Here is a 15,590-nt window from a genome sequence, read left to right as displayed (position 1 = left end):
TAAAAAAACAACTCCTACAGAACAATAAAACATTTTAAAATTGCAAGTTGGTTTGTATGGTTTTAACTATGTTTTTTTAAAAAAAAAAGGGCTTTTGAGGCTTTGACCAGTCTTTCATACCAAGTATTGAGAATTCAAAGAAAGAAACTTTGAAAGTCAACTTTGGAGGATGCCCGCTCTTGTAATTCATGCAATTGTAGACCTTTGTTGATGATTTTTGGCGAGCCAGGTTCCTACCAAATCACTGCATGTGAAGTGTTTGCCAACCAAGTTGCTCAGCCTCTGACTCAGTAAGAAAGAGAAGGGAAGATCCACTAGCCATGGTGGCAGGGAAAGAAAAAAATTATTCAATGATGTCCTGCTTGTGGTAGCTCAACCAACTACTTCAGTTAGATACATTTCCATCTTCAACTTTGCAGTGGACGGGCCGATGTCCAAGACTACTGTAGGACTCTTCACTCTTGGCGGCCATCACTGTTACGTGAATGGGTTCAGTGCTTCTGTTTTGCCGACGCACCCAAGATCCACTAGCTCAATTGGGAATCATTGAAAACATATCAGGTTAGTGAATCAAGAAAGTATCAAAATGTGCTTGGCTTTTAGCTTATTCAGATGATTTGGACTGCACAGAACAAAATTTCAAGGAATTTGGCTATGGTGCAGGAATAATCTTCGCCACTGGTGGAGGCATTGCCTGACTAAGTGGACATCTCTCTGTTAAACGTTGTATTTAATGTTATAATTTAATGTTTCAAGGACTCTACTGCAGTTCAGTGCATTCTGAAACACTAAAGCCGAGGGGCAACCAGTTCCTATGGCAGTCCAGCGAGACAAACAACAATGCAATAGGGTTATCTCCAATCACGCCTCAACGACTCTTACAAGGGAATGAACGTAGGCATGCGAGATTGATGGTTGGAACATGTTTCAGGATTGCTTATTACCATGCCTGGTGTTCCATAAAAAAAACAGGACAAGAGAACTGGGGGAATCGGTATATTTGTAGATAACTAGGATCTGAGATCATAAACATGAGAATTGTTAGGAACCAAAGAAAGGAATTTAAAAGAATATCCTCAAGAATTAATTCGGTTGATGTAAGAGGATTGTCTGGCTTCGATGAAATTCATTATGCTTGATCCATCACCCTGCTTGACAACCTTCCCATTTTCCATGTATAAAGCACCGTCTGCATATTCAAGTTCTTCCAATCGATGGGTCACCCATAGAGCCGTAACATCATCAGATGCATTCAAGGAGTTCTTAACGGCTTTGATCACACCAACCTAGAAATCAATGTTTCAATAAGCACTATTTCTTGTTTAAAATGTATAATAATTTTCACAAAAAAAATAAAAAATGAAAAATAAAAAAAATCAGAGCTTGCTGCCGAACATAAATGAAGTTCCAGCATTAAGGTGATTTAGCTGTTTTTTTTTTTATATGCATCTCTCCAGACAAGTCATGTACTTGAAGAAGCGAAAGCAAAATATTTGATGTCAAGCTAATAGCGTGCCCATGGCATCAAGCTTTCAGCAACTAGGCTTAAACATCGCACATAGATATATAGCGGTTTGTAGAAGCAGGTTCTTTCAAAGTAGAGCTGGTGAAGTATCTTGTAATGCTGCATTAGGAAATTGGTGCAGTTGAGAGAGGTGTAAGAAGAGAAGCAGGAAGTCTTAACAGATGAGAATGTTGTAGCAGGTGAGAACTTGGTACTAGAAATAGGTGAAGCGACTAAATATACCCAATGATTAGGAAAGATGTTGACTACTAACCTAAGGGGGTGTTTCCTAGTAAAATTTGTGGAGCACAACAGCACAGAGGAATAATTAGCCAAAAAAGGTAATGTAGAGAGAGAAAGTGTGAGATTGGAGAGAGCTCTCAAGTAAAGGAATAGTCAGAACAAACTAGACGGATTATTTATAGTGGTAAGGATGATACCCGACTGTAGAGGTCAAGCCAGGTGTGTCAATGGTAGGATAGGCAACATGCGTCCTTACATTATCAAGCACATTCAATAAAGGTTCATGTCAACTCGAGCAACTTTAAGAGGTTCCTCTCTAAGCCCACCAAATTAAGTCTCCCTAAGCATCCTGTTAGCCTAAAGATTAGGAAATATTCCTATGGTTGAGCTAACAAGTCAAACACTTGCCCAACCCTGGCACAAAGAGACTTGACTTGGTGACCTCAAAGCAGGTCTAATAAGGTTGGCCCAAGGTGACATTCATTAACTTTTCTTGAAGGAGCTTGAGAATGTAGCGATGATAATTCTAGATGCATGACACCTATCTTACCACAGGCATGCTAGAGGCTTAGCAAGATCTGAATGACGAAGTATCTTACCACTGCCATTCATTACCTCATTTAAGGATCCTTCTGGATTCCTTGAGAGCTTCACTCTAAAACCTCACATGCTATGTTGTTGTACTCCCCAAATATTCCTAAGACACCCCCCATTTAAGTAGTAGTAGTAGTAGTAGAACGCATCAGTCCTCATCACTGGAAATGTTCAGTCAAATCCTCCATTACTACTAGTACTAATAAGGTCCTCACCTACAACATCATTCACATTTGTCAAGATTGTCCACTACACTCTCTGTTGCACCAATCCTTGAGGTGGTGATGCTAATAGACAACACTGCCTCACCTACCCTACCCTGAAAGAACCTACATCTACAATGTTAAATGCCAATTCCTACCTGACTGCTTCATCTCTGTTATAATCTGACATCATCAATCGTCGAAACAGCTAAATTGCACAGCAACTAATATACCTGATCAGTTTCATCTAAGAATGTTGTTAGCTCATCCAATAAGAGCACTTTACATGCTTCAGCTAGAGCACCAGCAATCGCAACCCTTTGTTTCTGACCGCCGCTGAGAGTTTGAACTGGCCTCTGATGAGGGCAGAAGAAGGTGATTATGCAAGAAACATGAAGTTAAGATATGTCTTGAAAGTTATATGGTTCATGACCCTACTTGCATGTAGGCAGACATTCCCACAGCATCCAAAGCTTTTGACACCGTGCACTTAACTTCATCCTCAGTCAGGTTCAACTTCCCAAGGCCAAATGATACATCAGCTTCGACTGTAGGCATCACAACCTGCACTTAAAAAGGATGTTGCCTTTATCAAATTTTGTAAGTACCAGATCTCATTTTTTATAATTTTGTAGTTACACATTAACTTTAAAGGCAGAATTGCAAGGGTACAATAAAAAAATATGTAAAAGAACAAAATCAGAAATGCAAATATTGGCACAAAGTTTTGTTATTGTCTGCTGGAAAGCAGGTCATAGAGATGATATAAAATCCAGCAATAAAGTAACTACATTTTTATGGAAGGATATTCAAGAGATGGCAATGTAAAGCATATTTGACACTATTAAATCATGTAGCTCATGAAATTGCATAACTTTTCATATTAAACTGAGTTATCTTTAAGTGGAAAGTGGAAACCAATAAAAATGAATTCTTGCAGTACTTTGCAGTGAACCAACACTAACAGAAGCTGATAGGAAAAGTGCCCTTGATAAAATTACTAGAAAAAGAGCTATAATGAGTAAACGAATTTGAGAAGAAATTTCATTCTACTTCCAGATTGAATTTTTTTAGTCACTTCTCGATAAATGTTTTGATGCTATGCATCCTGCAGAAGAAAAACTCCTTTGATTAATGACCATAGGGAGAATATCTCTTTATCTCTTCTCATTCCTTCCGTTTGATGTACAAAAGAAAGAACCTGGCAAATATGTCAGAAAGGGTGCTTATGAACCTTCTCAAAAGATGTCAAAATTTAAGATAGATTATTATGGATGCGTGAAGAATTTGACAGCAGATTTTTATGGATGGGTGAAAATTTTGAGAACGAGACAAGGACTGTTCATTTCTAAATTTCTGTCCTCCAATGATCTTTCATGGAGACAAACAGAAGAAGAATATTCAAATTTTCTTCTAGCATTTATTTTTCTTCTATCTTCCTTGCTAGCCAGAAAAGGAGGGCAAGATAGTGACAAAGAAAGTTTATTTTCACTAAAAATATGCCGCATAACATGAGAAACAAAACCACATATTATAAAGGGAGCAGGCATGCCAAACCAGTCAAAATTAAAACAAAAATATAACTAGGATTGGCGCAAATTATAAACAATGTGGTCCTTGTGTTGTGGCTTGCAGACATATTGTAACCCAGCATATCAACAAAAAATGAGTGGCAGATAGTAGCTCTAGTTTAACATTTATATTTCTCTAAACAAGAAACTAATGTTAACCTCCACACAGGATCTTTTGGGGAATTATTTTTAGAAAGAAAAACTTTTAAAATGTTTTCCCTTGGTGGATTAATAACAAAAAAGGCAATTGTCGAAATAAGAGGTAGGATACACAATTAGAGGCTCTATGAAGTAGTAAGAAATGGGATTGACTAGAACAGTAATAGAGCATCATTAGATAATCATTTTCTATAGAAACAATGTTGCAGAGCTAATCCAGCTTTGTCACCAAATAAAATGGTCTAAATACCTCAGAAATCAAGAAATGAAAGGGAAAAAAATATATTTGAAGCAAACATCAATGACAGGTATTACACAAGTTCTTCCATGTAAAATAACAGAACGTCTCTTCTAAAGCGCTCAGAGAAAAGAACAAAATCAGCATGTACACAAGTTTAAAGGAGGAAAAATCTAACCTGATGGTCTGGATTCTGAAAAACAAAGCTCTTAGGCCTTTTCAGATACAAGGTTCCACTAGTTGGGTTCAAAAGACCAGCCAGAATCTGTCTAATTCACAATATAGAAAACCCATCATCTCTTTCCTTCTTCAGCATCTTAAAACCCAAAATTGAACCTTTTTGAATGAACGAAGTAAAAGTTGAAGTTACCTTCAAAAGAGTAGATTTTCCACACCCATTAGGTCCAAGAAGCATCCAAAGCTGGCCAGATGGAATGCTAAGAGAACAGTCCTTAAGAATGGGAACTAAATCCCCTTTCCTTGTTTTGATTGAGAAGTTTAGATTCCTACCTTCAATGGCAATATTATTGTCTTTCTCAATAATGTAATTACTCCTGCAAAAAATACAAGAATCAACAACGTAATATAAAATAAGCAGAGAAAAACAAAAAAATCAGCAAGCCCGCAATCTGTTTGGAGAATTGCTAGAGAGAGAGACAGTGTGTAGTTCGTACCTTGGGGATGGAGCGGAGAGAAGAGGGGGGATGTTGGGAGGAGCAGCAGCACGAAACAGAGCGGGGAGATCCATAGGTAAAACCACTTGGTCTGAGATTATAAAGCATTCTATTGGGCTAACAAGATAAATTTGAATGGGCTGAGTGTTTAACATTTAATGGGCTATGATTATTTAAAGAAGTAATTGTGTTTTGGTTGATTTTTTTAATTAAAATTGTTAGATTTGTTTGGTTAAAAATACATGAGATTTTGCAAAAGGTTTTTTTACGAAATTGGAGTGTTTTGACATTTTAAAAACTTATAGGGACTATTTGATACTCTAATGTTTTAGAAAAATAAGATTAGAAAAGGGAAAAACTAAAACTTTATATTTAAATACAATATTTTTCAACGAAAAAAAAAAACTAGTTTTTTTGAGTTTTATGTTTTTTTTATTGTATCCCAAAGACATGTTTAAGAGGTTATCTGGAATGTATAATATAATATTTTTTTTTATATACAAGTAATTTTTATCAATGTAAATTATTAAAATTATTTTCTTTTTATATTTTCATATTTAGTTATTGTCATAAATTTATTTATTTATTTATTTATTTATAATATAATATAAAATATTTTAAAAATTATATCATGAAGTATGTATGCTTTGTTAAATTATTTTAGTTCTCAATGTTATAATTATTAATTCTTTAAATAAGATTTGAAACTATTTTCAAATCTCATTTCACCTCGGTCAAAGTTTTCACAATCAATACTATTTGACAATAGATATAACATTTTTTTCTAATTTATTTAGGGTGATGAATCATTTCTTGATTACTTAAATACCTTCTTATAGTTTATGTTATACATAATATCTACCCATTTTTTATCCTTGATTATGATAACTTGTGGTTAATCAAATCATAACACTCTTCATATAAGATAACTTAATGATCTCAAGTTTAAGGATCACTTATACAAATTTCATGTGAGCCTTTTCATAAAAATAAGTGATCTCTCCATATAGAATTCTATGAGAGTCAATTCAATAAATATATTATCTGACAAGCACTTGCATATTAGTTCAAGGTATCCTCATACCGTAGTTTATCAAAGCAGTTGCTTCATTTCATAAAGAAAAGAACATAATATGCACTAGTATCAACAATTTTAATTAATATTCAATCTTAATAGAACATTGATCAAGAATATTTAAGAATAACGTTTTAATGCAATAGAAATCTCATAAAAATAATAACTTTATATTTTTTTATGCAAAACTTTTTTGTTCAACAAGCTTTATTTTTACTTTAGATTCATTAATCAAACATTAGATTCATTAATCAAATAGAATTGAATATTAAAGATAAATAAAGCCTTTATTAATGATAAATATGTTTTAAGGGAATAAATTTAGTACTACGTGTAACCAACTAATTGGTTACATGAAATATTCAATATCATCAACCTTTCTAATACATGAATCAATTTCAACCAAGTTACAAAAATTGCTTGAGGATAATGGTTTTAGCTCCTTCATAATGTAATCAACAATTTCCTGGACTAGTTCAGACTCTTTCCTGGGAACATGTATAACAAATAAACATAGTAAGTGGAAACAATCACATAAAACTCAAAGGTATTTTACAAAGTTTTGTACACACAAAAATCTATATACTAAAATACATTAAATTAATGGTGAAACAATTATAATAATGAATTTGATTACAAATAAAAGGTGAAAACTCCTTTGAGATGCTTTTTACGTGCACGAATCTATTGATTAATAGTCATATATGAATCTTACTTAGATGGAAAGATACTTACGCAAGCCTAAAAGCTTTAACTGTATGAGATTTTAACTTGATTTTATTTAATAAAGATGAAGAATATTCACACAAACCTAAAAGGTTTAACCGTGTGAGATTTTAACTTAATTTTATTTGATGAACATGGAGAATATCCACATAAGCTTGAAATATTTAACCATGTGAGATCATAATTTGATTCTATTTGATGAAGACAGAGTATTCAAACAAGCAAGCTTCAATAGTGTGAGATTTTAAATTTGGCTTGATTTAATGAAGATAAATAGTATTAACATGAGTCCATAAGCTTTAATCATATGATATCTTAACTTAATTTTATTTGATGAAGGAAATGATTTTGATCCCTTACTTGATTTGATTTGAATGAGGGAAAGGATTTTGATCCTTTGCTTTCTTAGTGAACTTGAATTTCTTTGAGAGAACTATTGCTACCCATTTTTTAAGTATTTTTGAAAAAAAAAATAGCAAAAAACAATGAAAACTCAAAAAAGTATATTCTTGATATATTTGCATCATTTTCAACATTTTCAACATCGCCTTAAAAGGATTCAAATTTCAAATGTCTTTTTAATACATTGGGCTTTTAATGTGTTATTTTTAAAATCATTGATTTTTCTTATTGAGTCAATGTTAATATTGCTCTTTTTCAAAAAAATCAAAATACAAATGTTGGACCAAACAATTGGGGAAAAAGGAAAAAAATTTCACCTATAAATAGGTGTTAATATACACAAAAGAATGGGGGAGCCATAAAAAAAAACCCTAGATCTATTCCCTCTACATAGACTCGTTACCACCTACACAAAAAAGCCTCAACCATCCTCCACCCTCACCTTAATTGCCTAACCAAACCAGCCCCCTCCCTTTTGCTACGTCCCTCCATCTTCTTTAATAAAAAAACAACTAAACCATAAAAAAAAAAAAAAAAAAAACACATAACAAATCCACCATCTTTCCCTATTATCGGTTATCCCACCAATCACCTTCCATCACCAATGCCCCTACCTCCACACCATAGCCCACAAGCTTTAGTTTTGGTTGCATAACCAGCAACCTTCCCTCCTCGCCAACTAAAGCCTCCCACCAAATCCTTGCAAACCATTCAACCCATACCGACCTCTAAATACTAGCATAAAAACCACCACCACTAAACCATCAGCCATGATTACCCTTCTCACTCAATATACAACAAAGACCATACATAGACATTCATGTAAGTAGATCCATACTCACTAGCCACTATAACTTCTCCACTCCGGCCTATATATGGCAACACCCACAGATCCAATAACCTTCACCCACCACAATATCCATGACAAAGCCACCATCCATAATCGTGTTTTCCCCTATTTTTTTATTCCAATTGTGGTCATTAACACAACAACCCATCATTGCCACTAACTAAAGCAGAAACCCAGTCACACCAACAACCTTTTAGTCTTGAAATAAAGAAGAAATAGTGTTGATCTTCACCGCTTGCCTAGGGAGAAAGAAAGGAAAAGAGGGACCAGAGCTTTGGGAGGCCAGATCTCCCTCATTGAAGAACTTGAGGGAACACCTCCATTGGAGTGAAGAGGAGAGAGAGGAGTTTCAGACCTAGAAGCCAGCCATCCTCCAGTAGTGGCGGCGCGTGAATCCACGTGGCAACAGTAATGCCAGTAATTCATGTATACACTAAATGCCTTAAAAGGTCGATTTATGAACTCAAACCATTCTTGGACACATTGCTAAAATATTATGAATTTTGGAACTAAATGTTTTTTTTTATATAATATTTGGACTTTTTTGGACTGTTAATTTGGTTTGATTTGTGTTTGGTTTCAAAATAATTTGATTTACTGTGTTGAATTATGAATTTATTTTCTAGGTTGTGATTGCTATGTGAACGTTAATATTAATCTATGAGTTTGTTTTGATGTCGGTATTTGGTTTATTTGGATTAACATGAAATTTGAATGAAGCATGTGACATTAATAAAATCGGTATGAATGCTTGGTGAAATTTTAGTGTACGTGAAAAAATTGCTTAAAATAACATCAATGTTTTGTCTGTCATAATTTTTAGGTTATTCCCTAAATTGTTTACCTTTTTTCTTTTCAAAATAAAAATATAAAAATAAAATAGTAATAGCAAGAAGACTAATATTTTGACAAAAGCAAGCTAAGAGGATTTCAAATGTAGAAAAATCAAGTTGTAATTTTGGAAGGAATTGGGAGCATAATTATACCCCATTTTATCCAAAACTAAAGAGACAAGGTAGATTTAAGGTCAAGTTACATGATTTAATTATGGGCCAATTTGATTTAATTATGGGCCAAATTAAAGTGTAATTATATTTAAGAATTAATTTGAGTCCAATTGAAGGATTTAATTAGGTGCAAGGACTTAATTATACTTTAAATGAGTTAAATTAATTTTATTAGGGGCTTAATTAGTGAATAATTAAGTATAGGGACCCAATTTGTGCTTGATTGAGAAGATTGAAATTTTAAGAGATTAAATTTATTTTTTTACCAAGTCAATTGGTTTAAATCATTGGTAAAATTGTAAGAAATCAAAGTTTTGATGTGAATTAAGGGTTAAATTGCAGAAATTCACAACCAATGAGCATTTTGTAAAAAAGCATCAAACTATGAGGACTCAATTAATTGAAATCAAGGGAGAAATTGAAGAAAATTAAAAGTTTAATGGTCAATTGAGAGTCAAATTGCATAAATCTAGGACCAATGATTAAAGTGAAAAAAAGTTGAAATTCGAGATTGACAATGAAGTTCAACAAGGAAAACATTGCATAAAATCAGAAGTTTATGGTCAATTAGGAGTGCAATTGAAAGAAATTAAAAGATAGAGGGGCAAATTAAACTTTGGCCAAAACCCTAAAATGTCCAAAACGGTGTCGTTTTGAATAGTAAAAAAGGACCAAACGACATGTCATTTTGTGATTGTTCATCTTCTTTTCCATTTAAGTCAGAAAAAGTTGCTTCAATGGCCTTTTTCTCAAGGCATTTTATGTCTTATCTCTCCACCAAATTTGACAAAACTTGCACGCAAACTATCACTTGACATCTAACTACACCCCAATATAGTCCTTTCTGGTTTATTAAAGCCACAATAGTTGTGGCACCGCCTCAAAATGGCTAACCCGACCATCCCTTTTTACAGTAACTCGTCCAGGCCATGATAACACCCTTGAGCCAACGGTTGAGATCCTTCCAAGTCGAATCAATAGCTAAAATTTAGCACTATTAAAGACAGAATAAAGATGGATTCCATGGCCTAGAGGAGGAGAAATCAGAAGCCAAAGTCTGGAAAAAAAAAATCAGTCATTTCCCAATTTCCATTTTTCTTCTCCCCGACACCTCTTATTCCTCTTCTTTCGCCGCACCTTTGCTGCTAACACCACCACTAACCACTACTCGGTCTTTCTTGTAACATTAGAAATGCAACCAGCAACATTCCTTCTTCGACGAGGCAAGTTTTCCTTTCTTTTTCTCCTCTTAAAACCCCCATGGCTCTTACATTCTATATGCAATGGCCATGATAATTACCCAATGGTCACTAGGCTAGGCAAGTGACCATGTGAGTTTGGGCTGGATCTAACCCAAATGGCTAGGCCGTGTTTAGCTTAATAAAAAAGAAGGCGCAGTCTGTTTCGCTACCAGTTGCTCCAACCTAACCCGGCTGGGTCCGACCTTGTTGGTTGGGTCGGGCCCAACCCAATATAATAATAATAATTGTTGCTACCCAATTTTTGACCCATGTTTTTGATATATTTTCAAAAAATACAAAAATAAAACAATGAAAATTCAAAAAAATATGTTTTTTTAATATATTTTCATCATTTTAGCATTTTCAACGTCGTCTAAAAAAAAAAAAAGAATTTAAATTTTCAAAAGACTTTCGAACGCGTTCGACTTTTCACGCGTTATTTTTAAAATCATTGAGTTTCCGCATTTGAGTCGACGTTGATATTGCTCGTTTTTCAAAAAATACAAAAAAATAAGAAAAATCAAAATTTACAAAAAAAGAAAGAAGTTGAGGGACCAAGTTGAAAAACCTAGCAACAGTTTCCTCAACACATACAAAAAAAATAACCTAAACCTATCTCTACCAAGCCTGCCGCCCCCCTTCCCCCCTGGTTTGAATTTTTTTTTCCTCCATAGCCAAACAGCCACTTCCCTCAGCCATACACTGTCCCTTTCCCAATTGACAGCCGGCCTATCTTCTTCCCCCCCTACGGTCTCTAGCTCTTCCACCACACCGCAGTGTCATCTTCCCTTTCGGCCTGCACACAGAGCCGCCGCTCACTTTTCCTCCAACACCGGACGAGCTTGCCTCCGTCAGCCGCAGCGACGCCCACAGCGTCATTCCTTCCCTCTCAGCCATCGTCTCAACTCCATCACCAGGAGTATCCAGCGTCTCTTCCTCCGATCTGCCTCTCAACGTCGTGCTGCCGCAGCACACCAGTAACGACCCAGCAGCGGTCACAAGGTCACCGAATAGACCCGACGGTCACAGATCCACAACCACCAGCAGCTTCCCAGTCACTGGCGGCCACCTGAAGCAGAGGAGAAGAAGAACACAACAGACCCATTTGCCGATCCGAAGCGGAGAAGAAGACCTGAGAACAGATCCGGGAAGGAGCAAGAAAAATTAAAATCTACTGTTGTTGCGTGTTCTTGACTTTGCAGGTGGCTTTACTTCACACCGCCGGCGACGAAAGGATGATGGGAAGAAGTCGATCCAGCCCCCCCTGTTGCAGTGTTTTTCTTGCGGCGGCGCGTGAACCCACGCACCGCCAGTGATGGGGGCGCGTGGGAAGACGGCCGCCACTGTTTTTCTCCCCCAGAAGCCTTCCCAGCACTATTCCCGTGCACTGTTCCTGAAGCCTTAGGATGTTTTAGGGTTTATTTTGTAATTTTGATGATAAAATTGCAAGAATTTAATATTTGATCGGATCACGGTTAAGAATTATTAACTTATACGTAAGTGATATTTCTAATTTCCGATGAAAAGACAATTATTAAAACTTCTTTTAACACATCAAATTAGCAGCTTACCTCAGGTAGGGTGCGTTAGGGGTGCTAATACCTTCCCTAACCACAACCAGTCTCTTACCCGCAGATCTCTGACAAGACCAGTACATCAGGTTTCCTAGTAGCCCTCAATGAATTACTAGGTGGCGACTCTCACGAACAAATGCAAGCAAACGCAACAACGATAAAAATCGCCAGCCGATGTCACGCGCCTAGATTGGATTTTTTGGGGTGCGACAATAATAATAATAATAAACAAAAAAAGTTTCAAACGATTCCAAGGGCCATTTCAAAATATTTGTAATTTTCACGCGTGTTTTTCTACCAATTTTACATAATATCAAGTTGTATATTTACACTGTAAGATATAGATTCGGTATTAAAATACCCGGTTTTCTCTAAAAAAATTTCAAAAAAAATTGAAAATTAAAAAAAATCTAAATTTTTTTTAAATCAATTTCCTTTTTCTAAAAAAACAATAAAGAAACAAAAAAATATTTTATTTTCATGCATACGGCCAAATCCTAAAAATTTTCCAAGTATATTTTTATATATATAAAAAAAAAGAGCATCTTTCTCATGTTTTAAAATGCAAAATGGGTATCATAACTAGTTTACGATTAGGATTTGGCCAAAAAGCCCTTCATCAATCATTTTATTCACTTTATATTTAAAGTGTTAAGGTTTAGTTGTACATTTTAATACTTGAGAGTGTAAAACTACACAGTAAAGTATATAATTAGATATTAAAGATAAAAAACAAAAATTATAAATAAATAAATACGATGCTAAAATTTAGACTTTAGAACGGTTAGGATTTAACCCAATAAGATAAAGATTTTCTCATGAAGAGAGATCTGCCTTATACCTTATAAAAAGACCAAAGAAACTTAACATAAAAAACAATACAGCAACAATATAGTTTATCTCAAGTAAAGTATATTAGGAAATGATGTGTCTTTCTCTTACACAATCAACCTCTTATCACAAACCACTAAAGTAAACTTTATTAATAATTTTATAATTAAATCAAAAACCTTTTCTTTTCTTTATCCCTAGGAGGGAGAAAAACACGTCATTGTCATTCGAAAATCACCAGTGACATTGTCAAATAAATGATGCTTATACTGATATCAAACAAGGAGTTAAAATAAAGAAAAAAGAAAAGGTAATAACTTACTTAGTGTCATTAAAATGCCAGCCTTCTAGATCAGCTATTTCGATCAAAACACGTGTCCAATTGTCCACCTTGTCTGAACTGAATTTTTTCTGATGCGCGGCAAGTGCATTTCCATAACTGTTACTCAGCTCCCGGACATGGGTTGGATCAACATGGTAAAATACTGGTATAACAATTTGCTGTAACGTTTTCCTGCATTCGAGGATCTTCTCCAGTTCTTCCAAACACCAAGGAGAATCTGCATAGTTTTTGGAGAAAATGACGATTGAAACATTTGATTGTTCGATTTTTTCCAAGAGGATCCGTGAGATCTCTTCTCCAGCACCAAGTTTGTAGTCGATAAATGTTTCGATTTCATTTTGATCTAGAGCATCATCAAGATGTCTAAGGAAATTATGGCGGACGTCAGCACCTCTAAAACTAAGGAACACATCATACTTCCACAGAGGAGCAACGGCGGAAGAGCTTGACGCCATAATACAAAAGTTGACGGAGGTGAGCGTACGTGGAGATTGTTGGTGAAGATCAAGATGAATATCCTGAAACAATAAGCACACAATTTTAGATACTAAAAACCTGAATTAAAAAAGGACATGAATATCCGAGTGTAAAAATTTACACAGAATTCCAACTTCAAAAAGTAGTATAGAATTATAAAAGGATAATACATTTTCAACATGCAACAGTGCGCTTTTGAAATCTGATATGAATGTTTTACATCAAATTCCTCCACTATTCATTAACAGCCCGCTGCGCCAAGAAAAAAAAAAATCTTCATGGAAAGATTATCAAGACTCCAGAACAACATAAACGACTGCAAAGAACAAACAAATAGATTTTAAAGATAAAAGAGAGAGTGACATAGGAAATAACTCTACCAGTTAACCAAAGGGCCTAATGATCTTCACCATGTATTCGCCAGGACGCTAGCTATTGTATAGAGAGAATCATTCTTTCGCTTCAAAGAGATCAACTGAAGAGAAGTTGAGTTAAATTTCCAAGGAAGAAACGTTTTTAAAGTTAACCTCCTCCTGTTTACGTGTATGAACTAAAGCAACTTAGACGCGCGTGGTTAAGAAACAAAGACTGAACATTTTCTCTTAATTATTCTGTTAATCATGATTTGACGAACCCATTAACCAAGGACCTAAGATATCAAAAGGCATTAACTAGATGTTATAGCTAGGCAACCCCACCACCATGTTGCGGCTCAAATTGATGCACTGCTTGGAAAAGGATATATTGTCTAGCTGATAGCAGCCAACCAGGAACCATGCGGTGGGCCGACCAGTTTCTTAACTACTGATTTGATATATGTAGTTATTCAGAGTTAATATTTCCTCCTCGCCTGTTTTGGCCCACATCGCAGTTTTGATAGAAAATAAATTTCAAGAGGACCTAACAGATTGAGAGTGACCATATAATGAGGTACAGAGCAAGTGGGCAAGCAAGTTGATGAGACATGTCACAGCCAGATATTATGGTGATCAATTAAAAATTATCTTGATATGATAAAAAATATATATATATATTTAATATCTTATTTTTTTAGAAGAAAATATCATGTTTAAGGAGTTGTTATCTAATATTATTGTCACTAGAAACTCTAACTGGACATTAGAAATTTTATGGTACATGTTTGGTTACATAAAAGGGAAGATGCTATCACCCCTTAAATGTATTACCTGAGACAGGCTGCATTACTAGTTTTGTCTAAAATTGCTAAAAATTTGTTCTTCTTTTTTTCTTTTTTTTATTCTTTCTTTCATGTTCCTGACTCTAGCATCAATAAACAATTCCTACAAATATTTCCAACTCTGGTGATGGTAAATATCGCACAAATCTAAAAAATATGATACTTCCAACTTTGATATAGTGAATATTTTCACAAAAAATTAATTTAAAGAAGAAATTTTCTATATCATTTTTTTCTTCTTTATCCTTTATTATTATTTGCTCTTTTTAGATGAAAATAAAAAAAATATTGCATAATATATTTGCATTTAACAATAATAGGTCACAGATTGAGCACCTAACTTAAAAAAATACAAAACACAAAAAAAAAAAAAAAAATCAAAATGTGAGGGCCTACAAGTAAATCAATAAAAGATCTTCAAAATATTTTTAAAATTTTCTAATATCAAAAAGAGATTTGTTTAGTCAAATATCAAACTAAAATGACATAATAATTATGGCAAAAGCATAATAAACATAATTATGGTCAATGCTGTTTGGAAGACTTGCTGATTGACTGCAGTGGCTGAGATCTAGCTTTTGGAGAAATTCCAGCTGACCAATGTAGCATGGAAGACTTGCTAGCTTAGAATAATAACTAAGATTAAGTTCTCTAAGACATTTCAACTACCAATGTCGTCT

At 34.6% G+C, this 15,590-nt stretch overlaps 1 protein-coding gene and 1 long non-coding RNA gene across 5 annotated transcripts; both read right to left on the bottom strand.

The window, feature by feature from the left end:
- Window positions 1-983: 983 nt before the first annotated feature.
- LOC118032581 (ABC transporter I family member 10) lies at window positions 984-5,280 on the bottom strand. Of its 3 annotated transcripts, none has more exons than XR_004684676.2 (7): window positions 5,187-5,280; window positions 4,883-5,066; window positions 4,691-4,777; window positions 2,983-3,108; window positions 2,778-2,900; window positions 2,347-2,556; window positions 1,148-1,286 (listed from the first exon to the last, which is right to left on the bottom strand). XR_004684676.2 is itself a non-coding variant. In XM_035037313.2 (6 exons), the coding sequence occupies exons 1-6, from the start codon at window positions 5,258-5,260 to the stop codon at window positions 1,077-1,079; spliced, it is 804 nt and encodes a 267-aa protein (XP_034893204.1). In that variant the 5' UTR covers window positions 5,261-5,279; the 3' UTR covers window positions 984-1,076. The 3 variants fall into 3 exon arrangements, 1 of the variants encoding a protein (XP_034893204.1); XR_004684675.2 differs by having other exon boundaries at window positions 2,363-2,556; XM_035037313.2 differs by lacking the exon at window positions 2,347-2,556 and having other exon boundaries at window positions 984-1,286; window positions 5,187-5,279.
- Window positions 5,281-6,522: 1,242 nt separating this feature from the next.
- LOC118032548 (uncharacterized) lies at window positions 6,523-14,288 on the bottom strand. Of its 2 annotated transcripts, XR_012169795.1 has the most exons (4): window positions 14,093-14,288; window positions 13,883-13,964; window positions 13,215-13,753; window positions 6,523-6,749 (listed from the first exon to the last, which is right to left on the bottom strand). It is a non-coding gene; the product is annotated as an uncharacterized lncRNA (long non-coding RNA). The 2 variants fall into 2 exon arrangements; XR_012169794.1 differs by lacking the exon at window positions 13,883-13,964 and having other exon boundaries at window positions 14,093-14,286.
- Between the last annotated feature and the right edge of the window lie 1,302 nt (window positions 14,289-15,590).

This window comes from Populus alba, chromosome 5 (assembly GCF_005239225.2).
Source record: "Populus alba chromosome 5, ASM523922v2, whole genome shotgun sequence".
In the NCBI taxonomy this organism is placed as follows: Eukaryota; Viridiplantae; Streptophyta; class Magnoliopsida; order Malpighiales; family Salicaceae; genus Populus; species Populus alba.
Note: the sequence above shows the minus strand (reverse complement) of the source record. Positions and strands in the feature narration are given on the sequence as shown.